The following is a 23,371-nucleotide window of genomic DNA, read 5'->3' on the forward strand; positions in this document are numbered from 1 at the left end:
GAAATATTAATATGCTTGTATGTAGCATATTAAGATAAATTAATTTGGTTTCTTTATAGATTTTTAAAAATAGGTTTTGGTTTTTTTTAATGATACATGATTTGAAATTATTGGTTACTTTGTAACTGAGGCTCCAGAGTCTTTTTCCAAAATAGCTTTTTACAGCAAAGCTGCCAGTATTCATTACTTCTACATTTACTCAGGAAAGGTATCAGTTTGACATTAATGAGGATAATTGAGGATAATGAGCATAATGAGGAAAAGTCTTTTCCTCTTTCTACTAGGAGCTGGAATTGCCCTCTTCTCACAAGGAAAGAATAAGTAGGCAGTGGGAGGGGGGGGTTAAACAAACTACCTTGGGTTGTGCTCAGCGAGAGAACACTTTGCAAAAGCTGCTGGCTTCTGACACTATCTTTTTGGAAATAATACAAGCAGAAATTTGTTGAGCATTTTGTTATTGTTTTTTCTTTCAGTACAGTGCATCAATAGGGGTTTTTTTATATCCTTAATTCTTCAAGCTGAGTATGTGGAGTTTTGTTTTTCCAGAGAAATGTGGATTAGGAAAGATGAGAGAAGGTATTTAAGTTTCTTTTTCTGTTTGCTGGTTAGCAAAGACATGCCTATGATCACTTTGACCTTGTTACTTGATGCATTTTTTGTGTGTGGTGTATATGGATCTGTTAATATATTAAACCTCATCATAGATTGTATGTTTGCAGTGACAAGTGTTAGAATTAAGTTGTCTGTGCAGCCCATATATCAGTGTGTTTGTATTCTTTTGATGCCATATCCTTGCCTTAGTTTTAGGTTTTTAGGTACTACTTCTTAAAGCTTCTACTTCTTTAGATTTAGGGTTTAGTTTGTGCTTTTCCTTCTCTTCGTGTAATTAATGTACCATAAAAATGAAGTCTTTATGCAGAGTAAGTTCACTCTCGTTATTGCTCTGGAAATGTGTCCTTCCTTAACTTGTAGAACAGTGTATATGGAAATCTGGAATAAACACTAGCAAATATAATTCTCTTTCCTTCTCTTTCTACTCTTCTAGTCCCCAGGCCTTACTGGAGTATCTTCCCACTGCTGCCTTTGCCTCCCTTATGCTTTTTAGTTTAACATCACTTAGCCAAGCATTGATATAATTTTATTGCCTTTGTTAGCTCGTGCTTAACAGGATTCAGAGCATCAATGCGTTTACAGCCTGGTGCAGTCTTCAATTTGATAGACCAGAAAGGAGAAAATTGATTTCTCTGTTAGCAGTAAATGTTCTGTTCTCTGCCCTGCTTCCCCCACCCCCATGGGCTGAGCAGGGCACACTTTCCATACTAAGCAAAAAGGGCATGGGGGAGAACGTGTGTGTGCAAGTTTACCCACAGACTTGCCTGTCACTTGAGAAGTTGACCATCGTTCTGTGGCTCTCAAACCGCAGTTATTGCCTGGGAGAGGGGATGGAGAGAAAGCAAACTGCCCCTAACAAGCTTACATTTGCGCAATAGGAATCTTCATCCCCCTTGGAAACTTCCTCTTAAAAGGAAAAGAAAGAAAAAAGTCTGCTAATGGCAAAATATTGGAAAACATTGATACAGGTGATAGGATTATACATACCTGTTAAGCTCAAATGGATACCTTATTCCTGGATCCTTATTGGTGCAATTTACCCAAACTCTTGCGGCCAGGCTGGGAATCCAGCAGTGAGCGATGGGATGGGATGGTGTCAACATTTTCAGCTTTTACATTGTCAGAGAAAGTTGTAACTGCTTGTGTTTGTAAAGAAGAAATTGATGACACGAATCATTGGAATTGATGCCAGATAGTTCGGCATCTGAGCAGAGTTCTTTTCAGTTGTCCTTCTGACTCCAGGAGTTAGAACTGAGGGAATAAGAAAAGATCTGTGGTGCTTTCACGGGTTATGGCCTCTCGGCTATTATGTAAATGCACAGTACTATCTAAAAGCCTGATAACCATGACTAGTATGGTGATGAGCCTGAGTTTATAGGTCCCCTTGAAAGCCAGGGAATACTACTAGCTCAGACTTAATGGTGACTTGGTTTACATTTTCCTAAGGGCGGGTGGATCAGAAGAACTAACGGAACAAGCCAAAGTTAGGCTATTCTATCCTTGCTCTCCATATTCAAAAGGAAGTTGTCATCTTTACTCCTGTTGCAGTAATAATTTTAAATAAAAAAATAAGCATCAGATATTGCTCTTTAAATTTAGTAGAGCTTTTTTTTTTGCAATTTAATCATGCTGGAATAGAATTGCTTCTGTGTTTGCATCATTTCTGAAGGTATGACTTAAAATGCTGTAGAAGCCTAATATTGAGTTATAGGAAGTAAAGAAACAAGTGTAGGGGTTTTTATGCTTATGCGGTTACTCTTTTGAGGGAATACAAAATTTGTAAATGAATGAAACTTGGCAGTTATATGCTCAGTTATTATAGTTCAGTGTTTTGAAGGAAACTGAGATACCAGGATACGTACCTCTGTTACTTGACAGCACAGCACTAGTACTTTGCTGGTGCTGTGCAAAGTATTTTGAAAGTAGGGTCATGTTAAGTCTTCACAGTAAGTCTCCTGGGAAAGAAGACAGTAGGTAACAGATGTGCTTGGAGTGGTATCTTTTCTCTGAGGAGTTTGCAACTTGATTACAGAACTGTTTTCCAGCAGAAATTAATATATTAAGTCTAACTTGCTTTATTATATATGCAGCTTTAAATGGAACTGAAAATTACCGTTGGGAATTTAACTTATAGCCCTGAACCTTTACGTTCCTGCTATATTGTGTTCTAGGTTATGGACAGATGAGAGAGACTTATCCTTTATATTCTTTTAAGCTGATCTTGCATGAGAACAGCTTTCTGACAGTGAAGCAAAGCATGTTAAATATATTAGCAGTTTGGAAGTATGCTATGAAATAAATTTGATGTCTTTCTAAGTGAAGGTTTCGGTGAAATTCAAAATATGATTTTTAATTAAAATGGTTTATCTGAAGAGGTTTTCTATTCTGGCAGTTGTTCTAGAAAAGGAATTACATAAACTACATTTTTAGTGGTCTGACACTTTAATGGTCAGGATTTCCTGATGGCATGCCATAATCAAGAACGACTGGGCAGGACTTGAGACAATTGAGTTCAAACCGATTTCCTCTTCCCCCTCCAATTTTTGTGCTTTATCACATTGTTTTCCAATGTGTATGGTTTGGTCTTTTGGCATCTTGTGCTATCAAAATTATTCTTTAATTTCTTCTTTTTTTTTTCCCCTGCCTGAGAATAATCTACATGCCTGGTCTACCATAGAAGGCTCTGTAAAGTGATTCCCATAATGAGTTGTACTACTTCTTGCATATGCTCTTAGCAATTTCAGCCAGTGTGTCCCATCTATGTCCTAGCTGTTACGTTGTTAAGGACTTTTTAAAATGTAAATACGTGAAATTGGTCTTATGTACATCTTGGTGATTTTTATTTATTTATTTATTTAAATTTAAATTTTTTGTTCGCAAAGGTAGTTGCTTGCACCATAGATGGAACATTCTGCCTTGCCATCCCATACTAAGTTAGAATTAGATGGCATGAGAGATCAGGGGAGCTTTAGCAAATGTCTTTGAGACTGTAGCTGGTAGCAGCCTTTGCTGCTCTCAAGTCCAACATTCTCAGTGGACAGAGTGAGCCCAGCAATGACTAATAGTCTGTTTCTAACCGGCTGCCCTGGATGTCCTGACACTGTCCTGAATGTCAGATCTGACCTCTTTTTCAACTGTTACATTTCTTAATACAAGTATTTGTGTTTTCTACCTTCCATAGATATAAATTATCCGCCCATCTGATTTAGGTGATTGTACGTGATGCACGTGGCTGTTGTTCATCCTGTTCAGTCACAATTCTATAGAGAAGCAGGTTCTCTATATACAGTATGAGGATAACGTGTTACCCTGCTAACAACTTTTAAGGATTGCTGTGATTAATTTTTTTTTACCCAAAAGAAAGCTTTCCTCAGGGATAAACACTTAAATTGGTATTTTGCAATTCATTTGTGGTGCTCCTTTCCACAGATGAGAGGTTTAGAAAGGTGGTTTTGCCCGGTTGCTACTTCTCACCTATGTATAAAGGTAAGAGGAATGACTAGCATAGTCCTTATTTAAGAAGTGGCAAAGCCAGTGGATTTACTTGGGGGAAATTCGTAGCCCAGTTTCTCTCTTCTCATGTATCTGAGTTTAGGCAAAAAAAGTTTTTAAAAATAATTTTCCTGATTTTATCTCTGTTAACTATTTTATCTTTCTGTCTGTTCTAGAGTTTCAGGGAAGAAATAATACACCTATTTTATTTTGAGTCTTCTCAAATAAAGTAGGGAAGAGACTGCAAGATATGAAGTCCTGTCCAGGGACTGGAATATTTGCTGGTTAGAATTTGCTCAACCATTAAAGCAGCTAGGCAAGAAGAATTTCTTGTTCTCTTCACAATACTTCCTCAAAGAGTGTCTGAATATTAGTATGAAAAAGGGAGAAAGGTGCTATGTGGCCGAGAATAGAGCAAAAAGTCTCCAGAAGATTTTGGTGGTGGGGAGTTTAGAAGGGGAAGAGAGACCTTTCAAGGATTTGTCTATGTTTGACACTATAGGAGACTGACTTCATACATCTCGGATCATGTGCATAGGTGTGGAAGAGATGGAGGAGAAATTTTCTTCTAAACTTAAATTAATGGGTTTTTTTTAAATAACAAAAAAAATCAGTTTTAAGTTTGAAGCAATATTACTGAAACGTATTTCTCTTTTGCTTTCTCCCTTGCAGGAGACTGTTTGGTTAGATTTCTAGAAAGCATTATGCCAAATGAAAATCTGAAAACTACAGTTTATGAATAAACTGTCAGAGATATTAGCAGCAGTGGGGAAAAAGACTACTGCATCTTTGGAAGGACCAAACTACCTAGTTATAAGGCAGAACTTCAAATTTGAGGATCATCAGTAGCAGCAAGACTGTATCTGCTAAGGGATTGTAATCTGGCCCAAGATACCTAGAAAACTAGATATTGCCAGATTAAGATTTTATGCCTTAGAATTTCTGCTGTGTCTCTGTGTTGGCCTGAAGTAATGTTTCTATTACTGTTTACTAGCAGAGGAGTCTGCATTTTGGGGAAAGCTAAGATTAAATTTCTTGCCTGTGTTTTCAGAGGCTTCAAAAGCGGAAAACAAGTTTCATGTGAGTACCTGTAATTAGACAAATTGGCAGCTGCTCTCCTAGTTGAGTCAACTTTCCATAAAGGAAGGATGTTCATATTTGTTGGGGGTAGAAAAATGATTTGTGTGATAAAGCTTCAGAAGATTTCTGTGAGGTTTTTGTTCTCTGTTTTTTTGAGTCCAAATGAAAGCTCAGCTGTCATAGTACCAGTTCCCACAATACACTCAAAAAACTTTCCGTATTCCCTCCCAGGGCATCCTTAACTGATCTTCTGTTTATTGATGCAGCGTTCATTTATGTTTCTTTGTTCCATTGGCTAAAATGTAATATAAACGTATCTGAAGCTCCTTAGATAAATTGTCAATAGGGAAGTGTTTCTACTGCAGAAGTAAGATGTAAGTTCCGACTTAGACATGGAGGGGAAGTTATCAATACACATATAACTTCCTCTCACGGAAAGGTTTGACTTGGCTTTACAAACATTACACTGAACCATACCACTGAACTAAGCCAGTTCTAAGCCTGTTTCTACTTCACAGGTGGGTAATCCATTCATCTTATTAACATGTGACATTTCATAAATGCATGACAGAACTACCACCTACTACTGCTGGTTATTTAATTCTTTTCATCAAATTCACATAAAATCAGTGAAAGAGAGAGACATGAGTAAGAATTTGCAATCTGGGCTCTTATTCCATGTGGCTCGCTCATTAATGAGATAATGGTTCTTCTTTGCGTGTTCATGTAGTGTAACTGGCCATGTGGACCCATGGTCTTTATTAAACATTTTCCAAAGATAATTCATTGTTGTCGTGGTTTAACCCCAGTTGGCAACTAAGGACCACACAGCTGCTCGCTTACCCTCCCCACCCCCAGTGGGATGGGGGAGAGAATTGGAAGAGCAAAAGTGAGAAAACTTGTGGGTTGAGATAAGAACAGTTTAATACTTGAAATAATAATATAATAGTAAATAATAATAATAATAATAGTAAATTTTAATGGAAAGTAAAACAACAATAGAGAGAGAGAGAAACAAAAAAAACAGGGAAAGAAAAAAAAAGGCAAATTATGCAATTGCTCATTGCCTGCCGACTGACGCCCAGCCAGTCCCCAAGCAGCGATCGCTGCCCCCGGCCAACTTCCCCTCGGTTTATGTACTGAGCATGACATCATATGGTATGGAATATCCCTTTGGCCAGTTTGGGTCAGCTGTCCTGGCTATACTCCCTCCCAGCTTCTTGTGTACCTCCTTGCTGGCAGAGCATGGGAAGCTGAAAAGTCCTTGACTTAGTATAAATACTGCTTAACAACAATTAAAACATCAGTGTGTTTTCACATTATTCTCATGCTAAATCCAAAACATGGCACTATGCCAGCTACTAGGAAGAAAACTAACTCTATCCCAGCCAAAACCAGGACAACTGTATACTGCCAACGCAGAGAAGGAGGAGAGAATGCCATACCTCGTGTCACTGGATGAATTAGTCATGTAGTCTGTATTGAAAATAATAGGATGTTTGTTCATCAGGAACTATGTATCCAGACTAAGATATGAGAAATATGGGAGAAAGAGCAGATTTTTTTTTCCTTGGTCACGTATATTCTAATGTATTTGGACTGATTTCAGTTTCAACCACTGTGTTTATATTTGTGGTGTTACCGATCAGTAGGTGTATATTATGTAAAGCAAAGGAATAGCTAGGTAACACAATCTTACGAAAATTTGTGTGGTCAGTGGCCCTTAATAGATACATAATTCCACTGGCAAGAACTGTGGATTTTATTCACATTATTTAGGTCATCTTGTAAAGTGACATGGTGATGGTGTCAGGAGACTGCCATGCCTCTCCCTTCACTTTCAGGTTTTCATACCAGTATCTTGAATAATATTTTTATTAGGTACTTTTTTTTAAAATGCATCCTAAGAATGCCTCAAAAAATGGCATCTAGCAGAAACTTATTATCTTAGTCCATCTAAGCACATTATTGAGAATAATATACATCACTGAAAAAATTGGAATAGCATTTACATATAACTGGAAGTGGTTAAAATAAGTGTGTATGTATATTTCACAAGTTTGCAATTCTTCTCTTTTACTGTAATCTATTAGCACAGTTTAAAATGAGTAACATTTTGCTGGTAAATGAGTGTTAATGAAATAAATGGAAAAATCTGGATAAATGCCGTATAATGCAGAAGTATCCACCATCTCTGCAAAGACTGCTGACTCCAGCACTTGCGTGATGCTGGCGAACCAAGGAACCAGCCAGAGCCGCGTGTGCAGCGGTGCTGGCTGTGCATGAGATCAGCTGGGATTCAGTACAGCTAGAGCTAGTAAGGCAGTAATAAATCCAACTTAGGGACAGACTCCATGCACTATCACTAGTGGTACATAGTTTGGACAAAAAACAGTGAAGTAGACCTGGCTGGTCTACTGTGCTGTCACAAGCTTCAGCAACCCAGGCAAATCAGCTGGATAAACGAATAGCAACTCCATGCACCCGTCGCTACTCTGAAAGCAAATCCAAGAGATTTAAGTGAAGAATGGCTCTTTCTTTATATTTGTCTATAGACCGGAGGCTAAGATTTGGAATGTGCATCTGTTACTAGAGCAGTATATGTTGAACTTTGTTGTCCTCATAAAGATGTTCTCCATCTCTCTCATTCAAATAATGAGTTTTTTTCACTGATATGAGTAAGGAGACTTTGGAAACAATAGAAACCTGATGGTCTACAGGAATTGTAGAATTGTGAAATAATGATAAGGTTATTAAAGAAGTTTTCTGCTCTAGAAAACAGACTGCTGGTCTGGGACACAGGAAACCTAGGTTTAACTTTTTGGCTCTGCACATAATTTGTTGGGATGATACTGGATAGGTTGTCGTCTCTTTTGAGCGTTGACATCCTTATTAGGAAAAAATAATGATTCCTTTGGTAAAATAACTGAAGATTTGTTGCTATGAAGTGTTCTAACAATTGTTACAGATATGTTTCCATGTATAGTAATATCACTTCTGTGAGGGAGGATGAAATGTTCTAGATGTTTATCAGAGTAGAAGACAAGAAGCTTAATTAAAATTCCTTTAAGTAACCACACAGTATTTTCGATCTTTGGGAATTTTCATATTGGCAGTTGGACATGCAAACCCTGTCCTGCAACAATTATCACAGGAAACTTAAAGTACCTGTGATATTACGTGTGCTGCAAAAATAATAATAAAAAGCTTAATCATTAAGTGTAAGCTGTGTAAAATGATTTACTACCTTAGCAATGAACTTAAAAATAGCAACCAAGAATATGATCTGCTTGGTGAAAACTATGGAGGCCCTCTCAAAAGTGTGTTGAGTATCCTTATTTTATAGTTCAGTATCTTATTTAAAATACATAAAATAATTCTAGATGTATTTTCAGGTATCTCGAAAGAGGGGAGATACCTGATGTAAGTTTTGCTTCAGTCTGACCATTCCAACTTCCTGAGAAACAGCAGTAACTGAAAACAAATTTCAGTTAAAGGAAAAGACATGAGAAACTTGGAAAGTACTATTTAAAGCACACATGAAGTGTCAACACTTGGCTAAGTGTAAAGTAGTACAAAAAAAGTGTACGAAAGCTAAAAATCATCATTTCACATTAGCCATGAAGTAAAATGCACTCATAGACTGTGACAGGCTGGGGTGTGTTTGTTACCTTTTGGTACCTGCTTTGTATGTTTGAATCCTGAATGATCTCGTTGGTAAATAGGACACTACTTACATCCTCAAATACTCGATGCATTTGGGCTATACAGAGAGAAGCAGGATGATAAAAATAGCATTCTTTAATCTCAACTTGGGTATTAAGTAACCTTTCCTAGTTCTGGACACTTGTGTTTAACATGAAACAACTTTGTTTCTAATTTAGCATACATCAGGGTGTGTTGCCTTTGGACCTAGGAGCATGTTGTCTGTCTAATTATCCTTTGTATTGTTTTACTGTTCCTTGAAACTATCCAAACAATTTGGTGTGGCCCTAGCAACCAAACAATACTGTTTAACAGTGATTTCCTACGGCACTTGCTCCCAGATTTCCCACATAGCACTAGCTCCCATCAGAGCAAACAAACAGGATATTGTTTCAAGTGAATAACGTTCAGTGTTTTCAAGCAATTTATAAAAGTAGTTTTTTGTTTTTGAACTGCTGCAAGTGGTATGATTTTTTGGTTCCAGATTTCATCTGGACTTCTGTAGAGTGGTCCATGTTTTGAAGCTTCAAAACAATGTTTGAAACTTAAATTTTCACTGGCAGCTAAGAGCAGAGAACGGCTTATGCTTTGATGGCAAAGAATAGCAGAAAGAAATTATTTAATTCTGTCCCGTAATGAGATTTTTTTTCCATTAAACATGCTATTTGAAATCCACGTAGACCCTTCTTACAGTGTTATCGATTGCAAGTTCATGAGTAAATGAATCCCATTGAACCTAATTATACCAGATAATAATGTTGTTGACCTAGTTAAGAAATCTGATAATAGATTTTTGGCTTTTCTTTAAGGGACTACTATATATCTTCTTACTAAACACAGTCAAGCTCCCTCCCCTTTTTCCCTCCTATGTGTTTTTTTTCCCTGTGTGTGTTTAACTAACTTACTGGTTTTACATAGCAGATAAAAGCACGAACGTTGTCATATATGAGGCAAGAGTCATCAATGTGAACCGTTAATGCTGTAATGAATTAGAGTCCTCAGCAAGTTCATAGATGAAAGTAAATCCTAGTCATTTATTCTGCCTTTTGAATACGCTGGCATTTCAGCAAAACTAAGATATTTGTAATCCTCTCATGGCAGCATTTATAATTGCTTCAGTTTGACATTTTTCCCTTGGTTTTTTGGGGAGGTTTATTACCAACTGAAGAGTTTGTGCGTGTGAACACAGAGATTAGTAACATGTATGACTGTAGGATAGCCTTAACTCTGCTTTGCTCCTGAAAGAGTAAAAAGGCAAGTGCTGTCCCTGCATTGACTCTCATCTTTGTGCTGGCGCAAGCGTATGTGCGGTCATGTGGTGAGCGAATTGGACAACTGATTGTGGCAAAATTAACCTGGGGAAAAAGTTAATACGTATGCTGCTTTTCCAGTTCAGTTCATTACACAGCTGCACACTTGTGTTTGCTTGCACGGGAGGAGCATGGTACAGGGAAGGAGATAGCCGGCGGGGAGGGATTGCATCCTTTTACCATACTGCAGCTTATGCCATCTGAAGGGGGCTGTGTGAAACTGTAGCCAAGGAGTGGGGTTCGTGGCATTGCAGGCTGATGTAAGGCTGTCCTGGTACCACATTCCCCTGGCTTTATGGTCATGCCCTCTGCCTTGCATTGACATTTCTGCAACGGTTCTGGGAGCTGGTCTGGTTGTAGTCCAGTTGCTTCTTTTTTTCTTGCCAGGGTTAGGTTTTTGTCCAGTTTACCCGTTTTGAGTTGATTTCCTATGTTCTCGCGTGAGCCTGGGGGGAGAATTTGCCTGCAGTATGTCTGGGTTTAGATCAGCCTAAACAGCCTTGGGGTCTCATCCTTAGTGAGAGAAGCTGTTTTGCAGCTTTGAAAGTTAACATACTAAGATGGTCTCTTACTGAGGATTAGTTTACTAATGCAAAGTAAAGGTAGAAGATGATCAGCTCTCAATGTTTTCCTGATTCTTAAATGGCAGGGGCTTTTTAAGGTGGTCTTTTGACAACTGGAGACAGAAGTGTGTTGTGTAAACATGCTATTAAGACTTGTCTACATAAAGCAAATCTAGATGTAGTTCTGCGTTAAGGAGCACGTTAGTCCTTCTCAGTTTCCTTATAGCGAGACAAGAGCTGGTTGAGTACCAGCTTCTCATTGTTCAGGAGCGTGGACTGGACCAGAGCTGTGGCATGTTCCCTTAAGTCCCCAGTCCTGATAATGTGGGGGTTGTGGCATGCTCCGCACATTAAGGGAGTAAGTTTAGAAGGAGCCAAAGCAACTGCTTTGCTAAATTTCTTCTGACCAGACACCGCTAATGATGTTCAAAAGGAGATTTAAACTTCTCATTTCTTTCCAGTCTGTTAGCTTCAATATGTGATTTAAAATAATAGAGTCCAATTTGTCTGTTGAGTAGAACACAGCTTTAGCTTTCTTAGAAACTCTCATATTTAGGATAGAAGCAACCGTTTACTTAGAAACGTGTGGTACCTGTTAGGAGTCCTTAGGTACTTGATTTTTTTATTTTGGCCATCGGCAGATGGATATGAGGGTTGTTCAAAATCTGTGTGTTGCAGCATTCTTCTGTTTTGTCAATCTCATACTTGGCATTTCTGTTTGTTACCTGCTATGGCTAGGAAGTGATATATTTCTTCTTTTTGCCTCTTCTCTCCTCAAACCTCTGTGCTCTTGTTCTTGACACATAATGCATCCCTCTCGTTTCCTGGGCTGCCTTTGGAAGCATCATGGCTTAAGAGTGACAAGAGCTCGAATGCTGGAGGATGTACACATTGTACAGAAATGAAATATTTTTTAAAGCACCTGGCACTTTTATGCTTCTGTACTGAGGGATAAGCCAATCATCAGATATGGGATAAGAAAGAATTTTTCTTTCAAGTCAGATATTTTGGGTTGTCGCCTTTCTTTGCAGCATGCACTTTGGTCTGTTTCCTACCACCTTTGTGTACTTTCATCTAGCGAACTTCTACCACAGGGATCTAGAACACGGCAGTGTCTTTGATCTCCTATTGCCTGCGCTATGTGACACATGCTCTTCTCTGTCTTTTAAGACCTCTGTTACCGAGATCAAAGTGTTAGAGGATGTTCAGAAATGCTTTATGGCATGTGGTGTGCTTGCATGTCATTCTGGTGTTGCCCCCGGTTGCTGGGAACTCAGCTCTGTGACCCTGGCAAGTCCTTCCAGCCTCGAAGATGGCATACTGCAGTTTATGTACAGCAAAATATAAGCGTTACTCCAACTAAACAGCAAGTTTGTACAGAAAATACTCAGGGGAAAAAAAACACAGGTCACATGTAGTACTCCCAACCTTATGCAAAGTAACCTCCCTTTTTGATTAGAGGCTGAGGTAGTTGTGACCATTCTGTTTTCACTCATGTTGAATTGTTGTTCGCCTCAGCAATACATTTGATAAATTAATACTTTCTATGGAAGTTGAGGAAGTCTGAGTTATGCAAAATGTAACTTTCTGAATTGATAGAAGAAATTATGAATAGCTGAGACTCAAACTTGGGAAAATGCGAAGTGAAGTACCAAAGGTTTGGTCTCCATGGCAACCAGTATTGTCATGAATGAGTTGAATACTGAAAATATGTTTGAGTAAAAATTGTGGATAATGTTTAGTTAATAGGAATTGCACATGTACAAGTTGAAAACACAGACAAATTTTGAAAGTTCATAAAAATTGGACAAGTGCATCTCCTCACACTTTAACTGCAAAAAGCCTTAAAGAAGCTTACCTGAACAAATTATGATATGTAATACAATAAAATAGACTGACACTAGGCTCCTTACACAACTATCTTAGGAAAATAAAATCTTAATAGGTAAGAATTCTTAATATCAGTTCCTAATATCAATTAAAAAAATAATGTCTGCAATCATGGAATATGCTAGAGAAATATCAGACCTTTCTGGGTAGATCTGTGGCATCATTAGAGATGTCAATAGTTATTTTGATTTATAGTGTGCAAGACAAGAATTTTAATTATTTATTCTAATTGTTATGTGTGTGTTAAACTCATGTATGAGTGAGTTCTGATACCTGATTTTCGGTACTGCAATTCACATTGGGCGGCAGCTGTAATAATAGACATGTTTTTGAGTGCTTAGGGAGAAAAATAAAATTAAAGGTGGATAAATATATGTAAACTTAGTATATGACAATTTCAGTGTAAGAGTGAAAGCCCTAGAGAGGGAGACTAATATATCCAGTGTTATTCATATTGATCAATTAATTAATATTTCTAATAAGGAACAAGTCTTTCAGTTTTGTGACTAGAGAGTGGAGAAAAATAGTTAGCATGATGTGTCTGGAAAGGGTTTGCGTTCTTGTTAGGAAAATCAGCTTACTGGCAAAAAGTGCCAAGAGGGGCCAAGGAAATACTTCTCTTGAAGATACCTGGACACCAAGTAGAAACTTGAACTTCATGGACTATTTATAAAAATTGGATCAGGCAGATGCCTCTCACAGTACAGGGAAATAACCCTTTAAATTGAACCTTTTGATTTTTGGTCATACTTGTACTGAAGATACCAGATATTAAAAGCTCCAAACTTTATCATGATCATCATAGAGTTGTGTTCAGAATGGGGCTGTTCACACAGCATAAGACAGTTTTGTGTTTTATCATTAACAAAAATGAGTTACATTGTAAATCCTTATGCAACTTATCTTTAGAGTAGAATTTCCCACCTAATTTAAAAAAAAAAAAGTTCTTGTTGGACGTTATAGTTACTTCCTGCTTCTGGTTTACAGAATTTACTGTGTGAATACATCTGTGTGGTGGATGGGAAAGTAAAGAAGTGACAGGCATTGTGTTTAGAAGCTCTGCTTTATCGCTCTTTTTTTTTTTCCCCCCCCTCCTCTGTAGCCTCCACACCACCCAGCAGAGTAAATAAACGCAGAGTTTCTCCAAGTGTCGTTTCCACCTGGGAAAAGAGAGGCATCATCATGTCTAACATTACTATTGATCCAGATGTCAAGCCTGGCGAGTATGTCATCAAAAGCCTCTTTGCTGAATTTGCTGTTCAAGCTGAAAAGAAAATTGAAGTTGTAATGGCTGAACCTTTGGTGAGTCCTTCTTTTTTCATAGTATCCCTTGAAATGGTCCTGCTATTTTTCTAAAATAGGCTGATTTATCATATGTATGGCTACTGAAAAAAACATCCCCAGATATTGTTGACTCTTCAAAAGGATTACTTCAAGAGTAAATAGGCTTCTGCAAACAGGGTTGCTACCTGGATTATGTTTTATTGACTTCCGTTAAAACTGTTATGTAGTGGTTACTGGAAACAAGACCTCTTAGTAATAAGTTCTGTAAAGTTACAAAAGGAAATAGCAACAACAAAAAATGTTCCTTCATTAACACTGCAAAGTGTTTCCTGTTGATGTTTCTTTGAAAAAATAATTTGACAATATACTTTCAAGAAAAGATGCCTTTGGTTTGTTTTCCCAAGTAATGACACTAACACCTGGAAGAATATAGTAGCCAGTATGTATTGGAGATTAGGCAAAATACAAAATTCTGTTGGTGATCCAGACTGCATAATCTTGAAATAAATGGATTTTTTTTTAGCTTGGAAATTTCACTCAGTTGTGTTTTTTTGTTTGTTTGTTTGAACTATGAGTTAGTATCCCTTTAAGGTGTGGAGTTTGGGGTTTTTTACACAAGTGATTTACCATCCTGATGTTCAATGGGAAATACAAATGCACCCTCTAGTCTCAACATATGACCTGTAAAGGTCACACCCAGTGCATTGCAACTGTGATCGAATCAGAACTTTCTCTAAAATAATATTATTTTTACAGGTGTAACGTAATACAGCAGTAATGTCTTCATGTGGTAATGCAGCTTCTGATGTTCTTTACTTTGCTTAGTTCCTCGATGTTCTTGTCCCTGTGCTTTTCTTCCTCCTTTAATTCTCATAATAAATTTGTTTTGAAGATGATTTGTAGTGCAATTTTTCTCAGTCTTTTTCATTCAAGGATGCATATAGCCTTTTGGGGGAAGAAAGCCCTCACAGCCACCTAAAATTTAACTTAATTCATGAAGTGCTTACTGTATAGCTAAAAAAGAAAAGGTCATTATTTTACAAAATCAGAAGTTTGCTGGATATAATTGCAATTTTTTAAAAAATGTAAAATATGAATAACCCCATAACTTTATGTAGTGGCAGGTAATCATGACTCTGCTATGCCCCAAGGCATGATGTCAAGATTATGCTATATTATGGGCATGCTATTAGTAAACCATTGTTTTAGGTGTCCCATTTCCTCCAAAGAGCTTTAAATAGCTATATTGACTGTACTGACTGAGATTGGAGAAAAGGCTTTACAGGAAGAGAGGAAAACCCTTTATCGTTTTAGTGTGATTTGATTTTGTGGGATGACTTGGCTACAAATAATAAAGTTTATGTGGAAAATATATATAGTGTTACATAAATCTTTAATGTGTTAGATGAAGCTAGGCTGTTGGATGAAGCTGTTTGGAGCCAGACCAATTAAAGTTAGGAGCTAGACACTTTTTAAAATTTGAAGATGAACGTGTCAGCAGGGGAACAAAAATGAATTAAAAATAAATAAATTAAAAAAAATAGTAACTTCAGCTCAAGACAGCACCTGGGGGTAAGGGGATGGTACCGTTTTGGCCAGATGTACGAGTTTCATCTAGGAGTAACTGACTTGTGATTTTAAAAATTAACTAAATGGTTTCTTTGGCTGTGAATTTACTTAGGCTACTCAGTGAGTAACAAAGTAGTTTCCTTTCACTGATTTAATTAAGCGTTCTCTGCTTGCAAAATTTTAATACCGCAGAGTTTCCAAAGTTACAGAAAGAGCTTATCAGCAAATGCTTAAAATAAATGTTTCAAGTAGTGAGCGTAACCACAGGAAGGAAGATCATCCTTTTAGTGAGTAAATTGAATCAAAACACCTTTTTTTTTTCTTTTTTAAAATAAATTCTTCTAAGTCTTTTGTAGTGTTATATAGTTTTAAAGGAAAAAGGGCTCAGACACAATTTATTGTAGCTTAAAATACTCTTCCTCAGCTGAGCAAGGATGACTGTGAGGCATGATACCAGCCTTCCCCAAATGTCAAACAAGCTATACCAGTGAAAAAGATTAGTGATAAATTCAGTTACCTTCTATTTTGTCAGGCTGCATGTAAATGTAGATGGTTAGAATTTAAGCAGAGGCAGTTTAACATGGTACCACCAAGTAACCAAGCTGTTAACTAGGTAAGCTGCTAACTTACTAAATTGTAGTTCAGTCTCATGTCTAAATCAAAACCAGCAAGAGTATTTCGCTGGTCTTGGCAACAGGCCTGTTTTATCCCATCGTGGAGAAACTAAACATTGCTCAGACTAGTACTGTATGCTTTTGCAGGTCTTGCCTAGATGCTTTCAAAAGCTTGCCTGAAATCTGTAAAATTTAGCACACCGCATTTCTTCAGCACAGTGTTTCTCGTACGCTGCTCTGATGCTGGGACAAGGATGTGGGCGCTGCCCAGCGCTTGGGCTAAGGGGAGGCAAGACAGCATTTCTTGTCTGGTTTCTTACGTACAGCTTGGAGGACAGAAACAAGTAACGCTAGTTTTGCTGTGTTCACCTGAGCCGCCCTGCTGAGGTGTGCTAGCAACCGGAGGACGGTGCCGGTGAATACTGGAGAGGGGCCAACGGGTGGTACCTTTGTCCACGGGTGCAGTTGTTTGCACAGCACACACACAGGTCTGTCTACATCCTGATCTCTGCTGCCTGCCATATGTTGACATTTCTGCTTTACACAATGGATGCAAACTGTTCTTTGGTTAATTCAATAGTGGGCTTTTTTTTCATTTCACTTGTAAAAGATAAATGTAGACCTATTAGTTCCATCTCTCTCTGAACTTCAGGAAGCCAGGAAAATAAATCTTAAATTATTAATTCAGTGAAAGTTTCCAGACCTTTACTTTAATGCTGCTGGATAGATTTTTGTAAGTCATGTGAGTCGACTGGGGCCATGACAAAGCAGAGTTAGAAAAAGACATTGAAAGAAAATAAATTTTAAAGCCATATAAATAATTCAAAGGCCTTGATAAACCTGTGACTGGGTTAAAGAGTATTATTTGGTCATGTCACGTTTGTGTGGTTGGTGTTGCATTAACTACGGTGATATTTACCTTTTAGCAGTTAAGATTTTTAATGCGGAGGAAAAATAATAGGATTATGAACTTGTAAGGTCTTCATTCTTTCTGATACTAAAAATCTTAAAAGTTAATTAACATTTGATGTACAGAAGTGTCTCAAATTAGTATAGAATGGGGGCAAAAAGCTAAACTTTCAGAACTATCTTAAAAATAGTTTGCTATCTATTGACATGGATTTCAACTTCTTCATCTAAAGACTTAAACATCATTTCAGTTCTCTTTGATTTGTTATCATTCTTTTCCTTAGCTATTTCTGGTTTTAGACACATGCAATGGGTATAATAAACCCAGTGTTTGTTCACCTGTATAATAGTTTTGCAGTACCATGGTGGGAACGTGGCATGTCGGGGCATTGTATCATCAGGAGACTTAAGGAACTCGACTTTTTACCATCTTCTTACAAGAAAGTCACTTCTCCATCTACTCAGGAAATATTTTTCTAGTTATTTTCCATCAGCTTATTCAGCAATATATGATGTTTATATAGGGTGGAACATTTCTCATGTTTCTGCTTTATAGATAAGATTACAATTATTTGTGCAGTTTATCTAAAAGCATAGTACAGATCACATGAATTCACCTACAGTAGATGTTTCATTATAAAAAAAGGGGAGGGAGGAATTCTAATTAAAAGGGAATTCTGATTTGCAAGTGCTCTCTGGAGCTTTTAGTATCTGCTGCAAAATGTCAAGTCTCATAACAGTATTTTAAACAGACGTAACATGTAAAATTATATGAATTTATCAGATAATAAGTTCATTTGCCAGTATCTGAAACCTTTGCCCCCTTGCTTTTGAATACACAGTGAAAGAACATTGGCTAATACATCAGTTGATGAACAAATAGAACTATTTCAGAATATTAAATGCATTTTCCTGAAACCACCTTCTTTTTTAAAATATTTTTTATTTAGCCATACTGGAAGTGTACATAAATGACAGTGTTTTCTTAGACAATTAAGTGGGCTTCTTTGGATTACAGAAAGTGAAAATGGTCTGACTTGTGAATTGGTACCTGTATTATTTCAAGTTATGCTTTCAGAGTAGGCAAATGCTGTTTGCCTGGGCAATGTTGAATTCAATTTTTCAGAGGCTGTAATAGTTGCCAGAGATCGTGTCCTTTTGAACACAAAATACAGCTGCACTCACAGCAGAAAATGCCAGAAATTGTCTCGTGTTTTCAAGATTATGAATAGGACAAACGAAAATAAGCTGCCAGTTTGAATCTTGGGCTTGGTACATGCAATCCCAATTTGTATCTGTTTAACACATAGCCTGTCTGTTGCAGCCTTGCAAGTGTTAAATGCGAAGCAATATTTGACTTTTTAAATTTTTGTCAACAGCCTGACAGCAAGGGTGTTGTCTCTTACTAAAGTACTGAGCAGTTGTTTTGTGGTAACTGAGGCACAACCTGTTGAGAGCAGTACTGGCTATCAGTACCACTACGCCTCCTTTACATCCCAGACCAGGCAAATTAACAGCTCTTCTAGTTTACTACTTGACTTAATTTGATCTATAAAAGCTCTTTGTTTGCTTACTGCAATCTAATATGAGCTGTTAACTCCTTACCTTGAGTACTTTTTCTACTTTCCTCATCAAAATGAAGTGAAAAGTAGTTTAAAATTTCTTTAAGTAGCAAGAAATGAATCACATCTTTATATGTCTTGCTGCTTTGTATTATGCCCTTAAAGCTGTTACTGTCGCGCTTGGCTTACCGTAAACCATTGACCCTCAGAGCCAGTACATGGGACTTGGTCTTTTTATTTTTTTCTTTTTTTTTTCCCCTTCCTCTTGTCTTTTTTTGCTTTCCAGGATACCCTAGCAAGAGACTATAAAAGTTGTATTTCTTGTAACTGTATAATCTGGTACTCTCAACAGTGACTAGTAATAATTACTATTACATACATATTACAGTTCATAGAATCATAGACCCATTTAGGTTGGAAAAGACCTTTAAGATCATCGAGTCCGACTGTAAACCTAACATTGCCAAGTCCACCACTAAACCATCTCCCTAAGTGCCATGAGTGTTGTGTTTTCTTAATGCTTTAATTCTCACTAAATTATTTTGTCAGGAATATAATTTAATTTTGCTTTTAACAGAGCAGTATGTCTTATGGTACCGGTAGCAATGAAATATGGTAATAATTAAATTCTAGTAATATTGCATCTTTACAGTACCTTACAAAGTTATTTCAAATGTAAAGCAAGTTATTATTGACATTCTTCTTTTCCTGGACTAGGTTTTCTAGCTATTTTTCATTGCAGTTCAGGGAAAGCGCAGACTGCAAATGCATTGAACAATTGTCTCTGCCTTTGTGAGGCATTTAAAAATTCATTCTTGTAGCTTGCAATAACTGCCTTATATGAACATGAATATGCTTGTTAATTCAGATGGGAATGGCTTTCCTTCTAAGTTATACTTGGCACCCACTGCCGGCTATCTCTGTTGAGCACACTGCTCTAGGCCCTGCTGTTTGGGAGAGGTGTTTGACGTTTTCTATTTGTCAGTCTTTAACGTTATTACTATTAAGCTAACAAATTAATTTTAGGTCTGTATTCTTCACATCTTCAGAAATGGTTCTAGCTGAAAAATAATGCAAATATTGACATTAAAAGTTCTTTCTTTGTTCTGTAGTTTAACTGAGAAAGAAGGAATCTATCTTTGATAACAGTCGATTGCATTGTGAAATTCATGTTTCTTTTTTTTTTTTTTTTTACAGGAAAAGCTCTTGTCCAGATCTCTTCAAAGAGGTGAAGATCTTCAGTTTGATCAGGTAGGAGACACGTAATTGAAGGCAGTTTTTACTGGATTAAGGTGGTCTATGTCTTTGCAGAATAGTGGTTCCACTGTTGTAATGACTTGGAACATCCACGTCTGAATCAGCGTCAGAAGATTTAGACCTTGAATGTTAGTTAGACTTTATTTTCCATTGTAGGTTATGATAGTAAGAAACTACTAGAATAGATTAATTATTTGAAGGCAGCAGTGAAAGCTGCTGTAGGAAAGATGCTGAAATATGGTAGGGGACAAAAAGACTTAATTTATTTCTATTCCTTTTAATAGGCTTTGTGTAACCTCAGCCTATATTACTTATTGTTTCAGTGTTTGGGGTTCTGCTTTTATAAGCAAATAGTGTTAATTTCAGTAACACGGCTTTTACTGAGGGCTTTTTGATTCTATGGCAGAAGGCATAAGGTAGATTCAAAATGTTACTTTGCCCTTTGCTGAGTATATAGTCGCACTGTGAGGCTATTCTGTTTCACTTACTATTAAGTGAACTGTACCTGAAGAACTCTCCACTCGATTTATTCATGTTTATTGTCTGTATTTCTAATTCTTTCATAGTATAGGCATGTTTTTGTCCCGTAATACTTCCTTGCAATGGAGAGGCAGCGTTCAGATGAAGCCCCATTAATTGCCTGTTCCTGTTCTTAACTGTTGCTGAATAGTATCTTACTGTATGAAGTTTAGTGTTCTGTCTATATCTTCTGTAACTGGATTTTTGTTTCATGCTTTCCATTACTCCTTGGATATAGCTATTAGACGTTGCACTGAAATCTGTGGATCTGCCCCTACTTTTCAATTAATAGCCGCCTGTGCACCTCTTTTCCCTCCTCCCAAAAGAGAAACAAATAATAGCATGTAATATTTGATGTATAGTTTTCTTTTTCAAAGAAAAACAAAACCAAAACCACCACCAAAAACCTCACATAGCCTTTTAATGTTTTCTAATCTAACCTGCTGTAAGGCCATTATCTCCTAAATGGAAGTTTACTCATAAGCAAGGAAAATGGGTGAAGGGGGAATAGGGCATAAATTCCTTGGTAGCTACAGTATTTTTTTTTAAAGCTGACCAAAAGTTAAATAATACACATGATAGGGATGATCTAAGCAAATCTGTAAATCAGTAATATTACTAATTTTTCTATTAACTCCGCCCCCCCCTCACATTTTTCCCCAGTTAAGGATGTTTTTTATAAATCACTAGTAGTCATGTATTAAACTACATACAGGTTCTAATAATATGCTGAGTGAAGAAAAGTAAAAAATAAAGCATATAACTTTTGAAATCTTGTAATATTGAAATAAACTCATTCTCCTGAAAATGTAGTACTTCAAAAATAATTCATTTTGATTGTGTGTGTATATATGTATATGTGTGTGTGTGTGAGTTCTTATTTCTTATTTTGTTCTTTTGTTGTTTGTAATCTACTTTGGGTTCATCGAGATCTGAATTTTAATGGTACTCAAAAAATTACTTTAAAGAGCCAGAGCAGAATGGCTCCCTTGTGGTGACGAGAATTGTGAACTTTGATAGGGAATTTTGAACATTGTTTGGCAAAAGGAATTAAATTGTTTCTCTCTGTTTGTTGCTGGGTATAGGAAACCAATATTAAGATCAATTTTCCAGCAGTGTAGAAGACTGCAGAGTAAGAAGAGATTGGTAAAATATGGGAGAGGAGGATCCAGAGTGCACGGCCACAGCATCCAGTGACACAGCAGAGAAGCTAGAGCTGTCACTGGGCCAACCTTGTTCACCCAGAGATCTTTACAGAGTTAGGAATTTGAGGCTAAAAAGTGGCTTTAGCTGTACTGATATGGTGTCTGAGCTAGTAAGTGTTGTACTTTATGAATAAAAAGATCAGGGCTGAAACACGAGAGGGACTCTGGGAGTAAGAAGGTATCTAGTTAACACTCATTCTCTCAGCTTAGTAAGTGATGGGAAGAGGGATGGAGGAGGAAGGCGTGTAGTGTTGCCTGTCCCTATTATGAAAAAGTAAAATAGCTGTTTAATGGGTTTATAAGCTGTTTCTGTTGGAAGCATAACCAGACCAAGAGGGCTGCTATTAGATCCGACTGTGCAAAATCCAATAGTTTTTAATTTTTAAATAGTACAATTCTTTTATTTGTCATTGAGGTTTTAATTGGAACAAAAATGTAAATGTAGCTGAAACAGATGAAACTTTGGAAAATGAGAAGGAAATTTTTATGTTGATACACTTTGAAACTGTTAAAAATGTTATCATTTTAGTATCAGTGCTTTCCCTTTATCATTCCTAGCGCGTCAAAGAAGCTACCGGAGAGGAATTTTTTATAGAGCATATATTGCATTTCTTAAAATATTTTTGCTTGTACAGCTTGAAACTGAAATAGCTTGTATTTTTCTTCTTTCGTTCGTTGTAGGAATCATACTTGGCAATTTCCTACTCTTGTCCTAAGACACCAAAACTTTATGATCACGCAGAAGCATATCTTGGCCATCTCAGTGACTTTGCTGAAAACAGATGTGTCTCGGGGGTTCAGGCTTGTTTATGATTAGGCACAACGTGAGCAATGTTTTCAGGGTCGGGATTTTGGCCATAGCTGGAATTTGGGCTCTAGCATCTTACTATAATTTTGCATCTCTCTCTTGTTACCCGTCAATGTGCTGTTGGGTATGTTAAGTGCAGCAATTAGCAATGCATTACAGCCTTTAAGACTGGAGCATGCTTTGCTGTTTCATTCCAAGGAATGTAAGTATATACATCATGTCCAGCCCTGTCCTCCTGGGCATTACAGGATCGCTCTTTGCCTGGATTGCTGCTTTCAACTTAGGCAAAATTTAATGCTAAAATAAAAGGGTTTTCTTATAATTTTTATATAAGATGGTTTTGAATTTAGTATCCAAGCAGTATGGTAATTATTTTAAATACAAAGAGTAAGCATATAGCTCATGTTCTGCTTAGCAGCTATGTAATATTTTCGTGGTTTAACCCCAGCCAGCAACTAAGCCCCACACAGCCGCTCACTCACTCTCCTCCGGTGGGATGGAGGAGAGAATTGTAAGGGTAAAAGTGAGAAAATTCATGGGTTGAGATAAAGACAGTTTAACAGGTAAAGCAAAAGCCGTGCACGCAAGCAAAGCAAAACAAGGAATTCATTCACTCCTTCCCATCGGCAGGCAGGTGTTCAGCCATCCCCAGGAAAGCAGGGCTCCATCACACATAATGATTACTTGGGAAGACAAACACCATCACTCTGAACATCCCCCCCTTCCTTCTTCTTCCCCCAGCTTTATATGCTGAGCATGACATCACGTGGTATGGAATATCCCTTTGGTCAGTTGGGGTCAGCTGTCCCGGCTGTGCCCCCTCCCAGCTTCTTGTGCACCCCCAGCCTGCTCGCTGGTGGGGTGGGGTGAGAAGCAGAAAAAGCCTTGACTCTGTGTAAGCACTGCTCAGCAAGAACAAAAATACCTCTGTATCATCAACACCATTTCCAGCACAAATCCAAAACACAGCCCCGTACTAGCTATTATGAAGA

The 23,371-nt window shown here is 37.4% G+C and overlaps 1 protein-coding gene across 1 annotated transcript in view; it reads left to right on the forward strand.

The window, feature by feature from the left end:
• FRYL (FRY-like) overlaps positions 1 to 23,371 on the forward strand; it is a 166,863-nt gene that overhangs the window by 49,405 nt on the left and 94,087 nt on the right. Inside the window, exons 3-4 of the mRNA XM_009335155.1 lie at positions 13,755 to 13,954; positions 19,788 to 19,841. Of these exons, the coding sequence (XP_009333430.1) occupies positions 13,755 to 13,954; positions 19,788 to 19,841 (254 nt within the window). The remainder of the gene's footprint in view (positions 1 to 13,754; positions 13,955 to 19,787; positions 19,842 to 23,371) is intronic.

This window comes from Pygoscelis adeliae, unplaced genomic scaffold, assembly GCF_000699105.1.
Source record: "Pygoscelis adeliae isolate BGI_AS28 unplaced genomic scaffold, ASM69910v1 Scaffold21, whole genome shotgun sequence".
NCBI lineage: Eukaryota > Metazoa > Chordata > Aves > Sphenisciformes > Spheniscidae > Pygoscelis > Pygoscelis adeliae.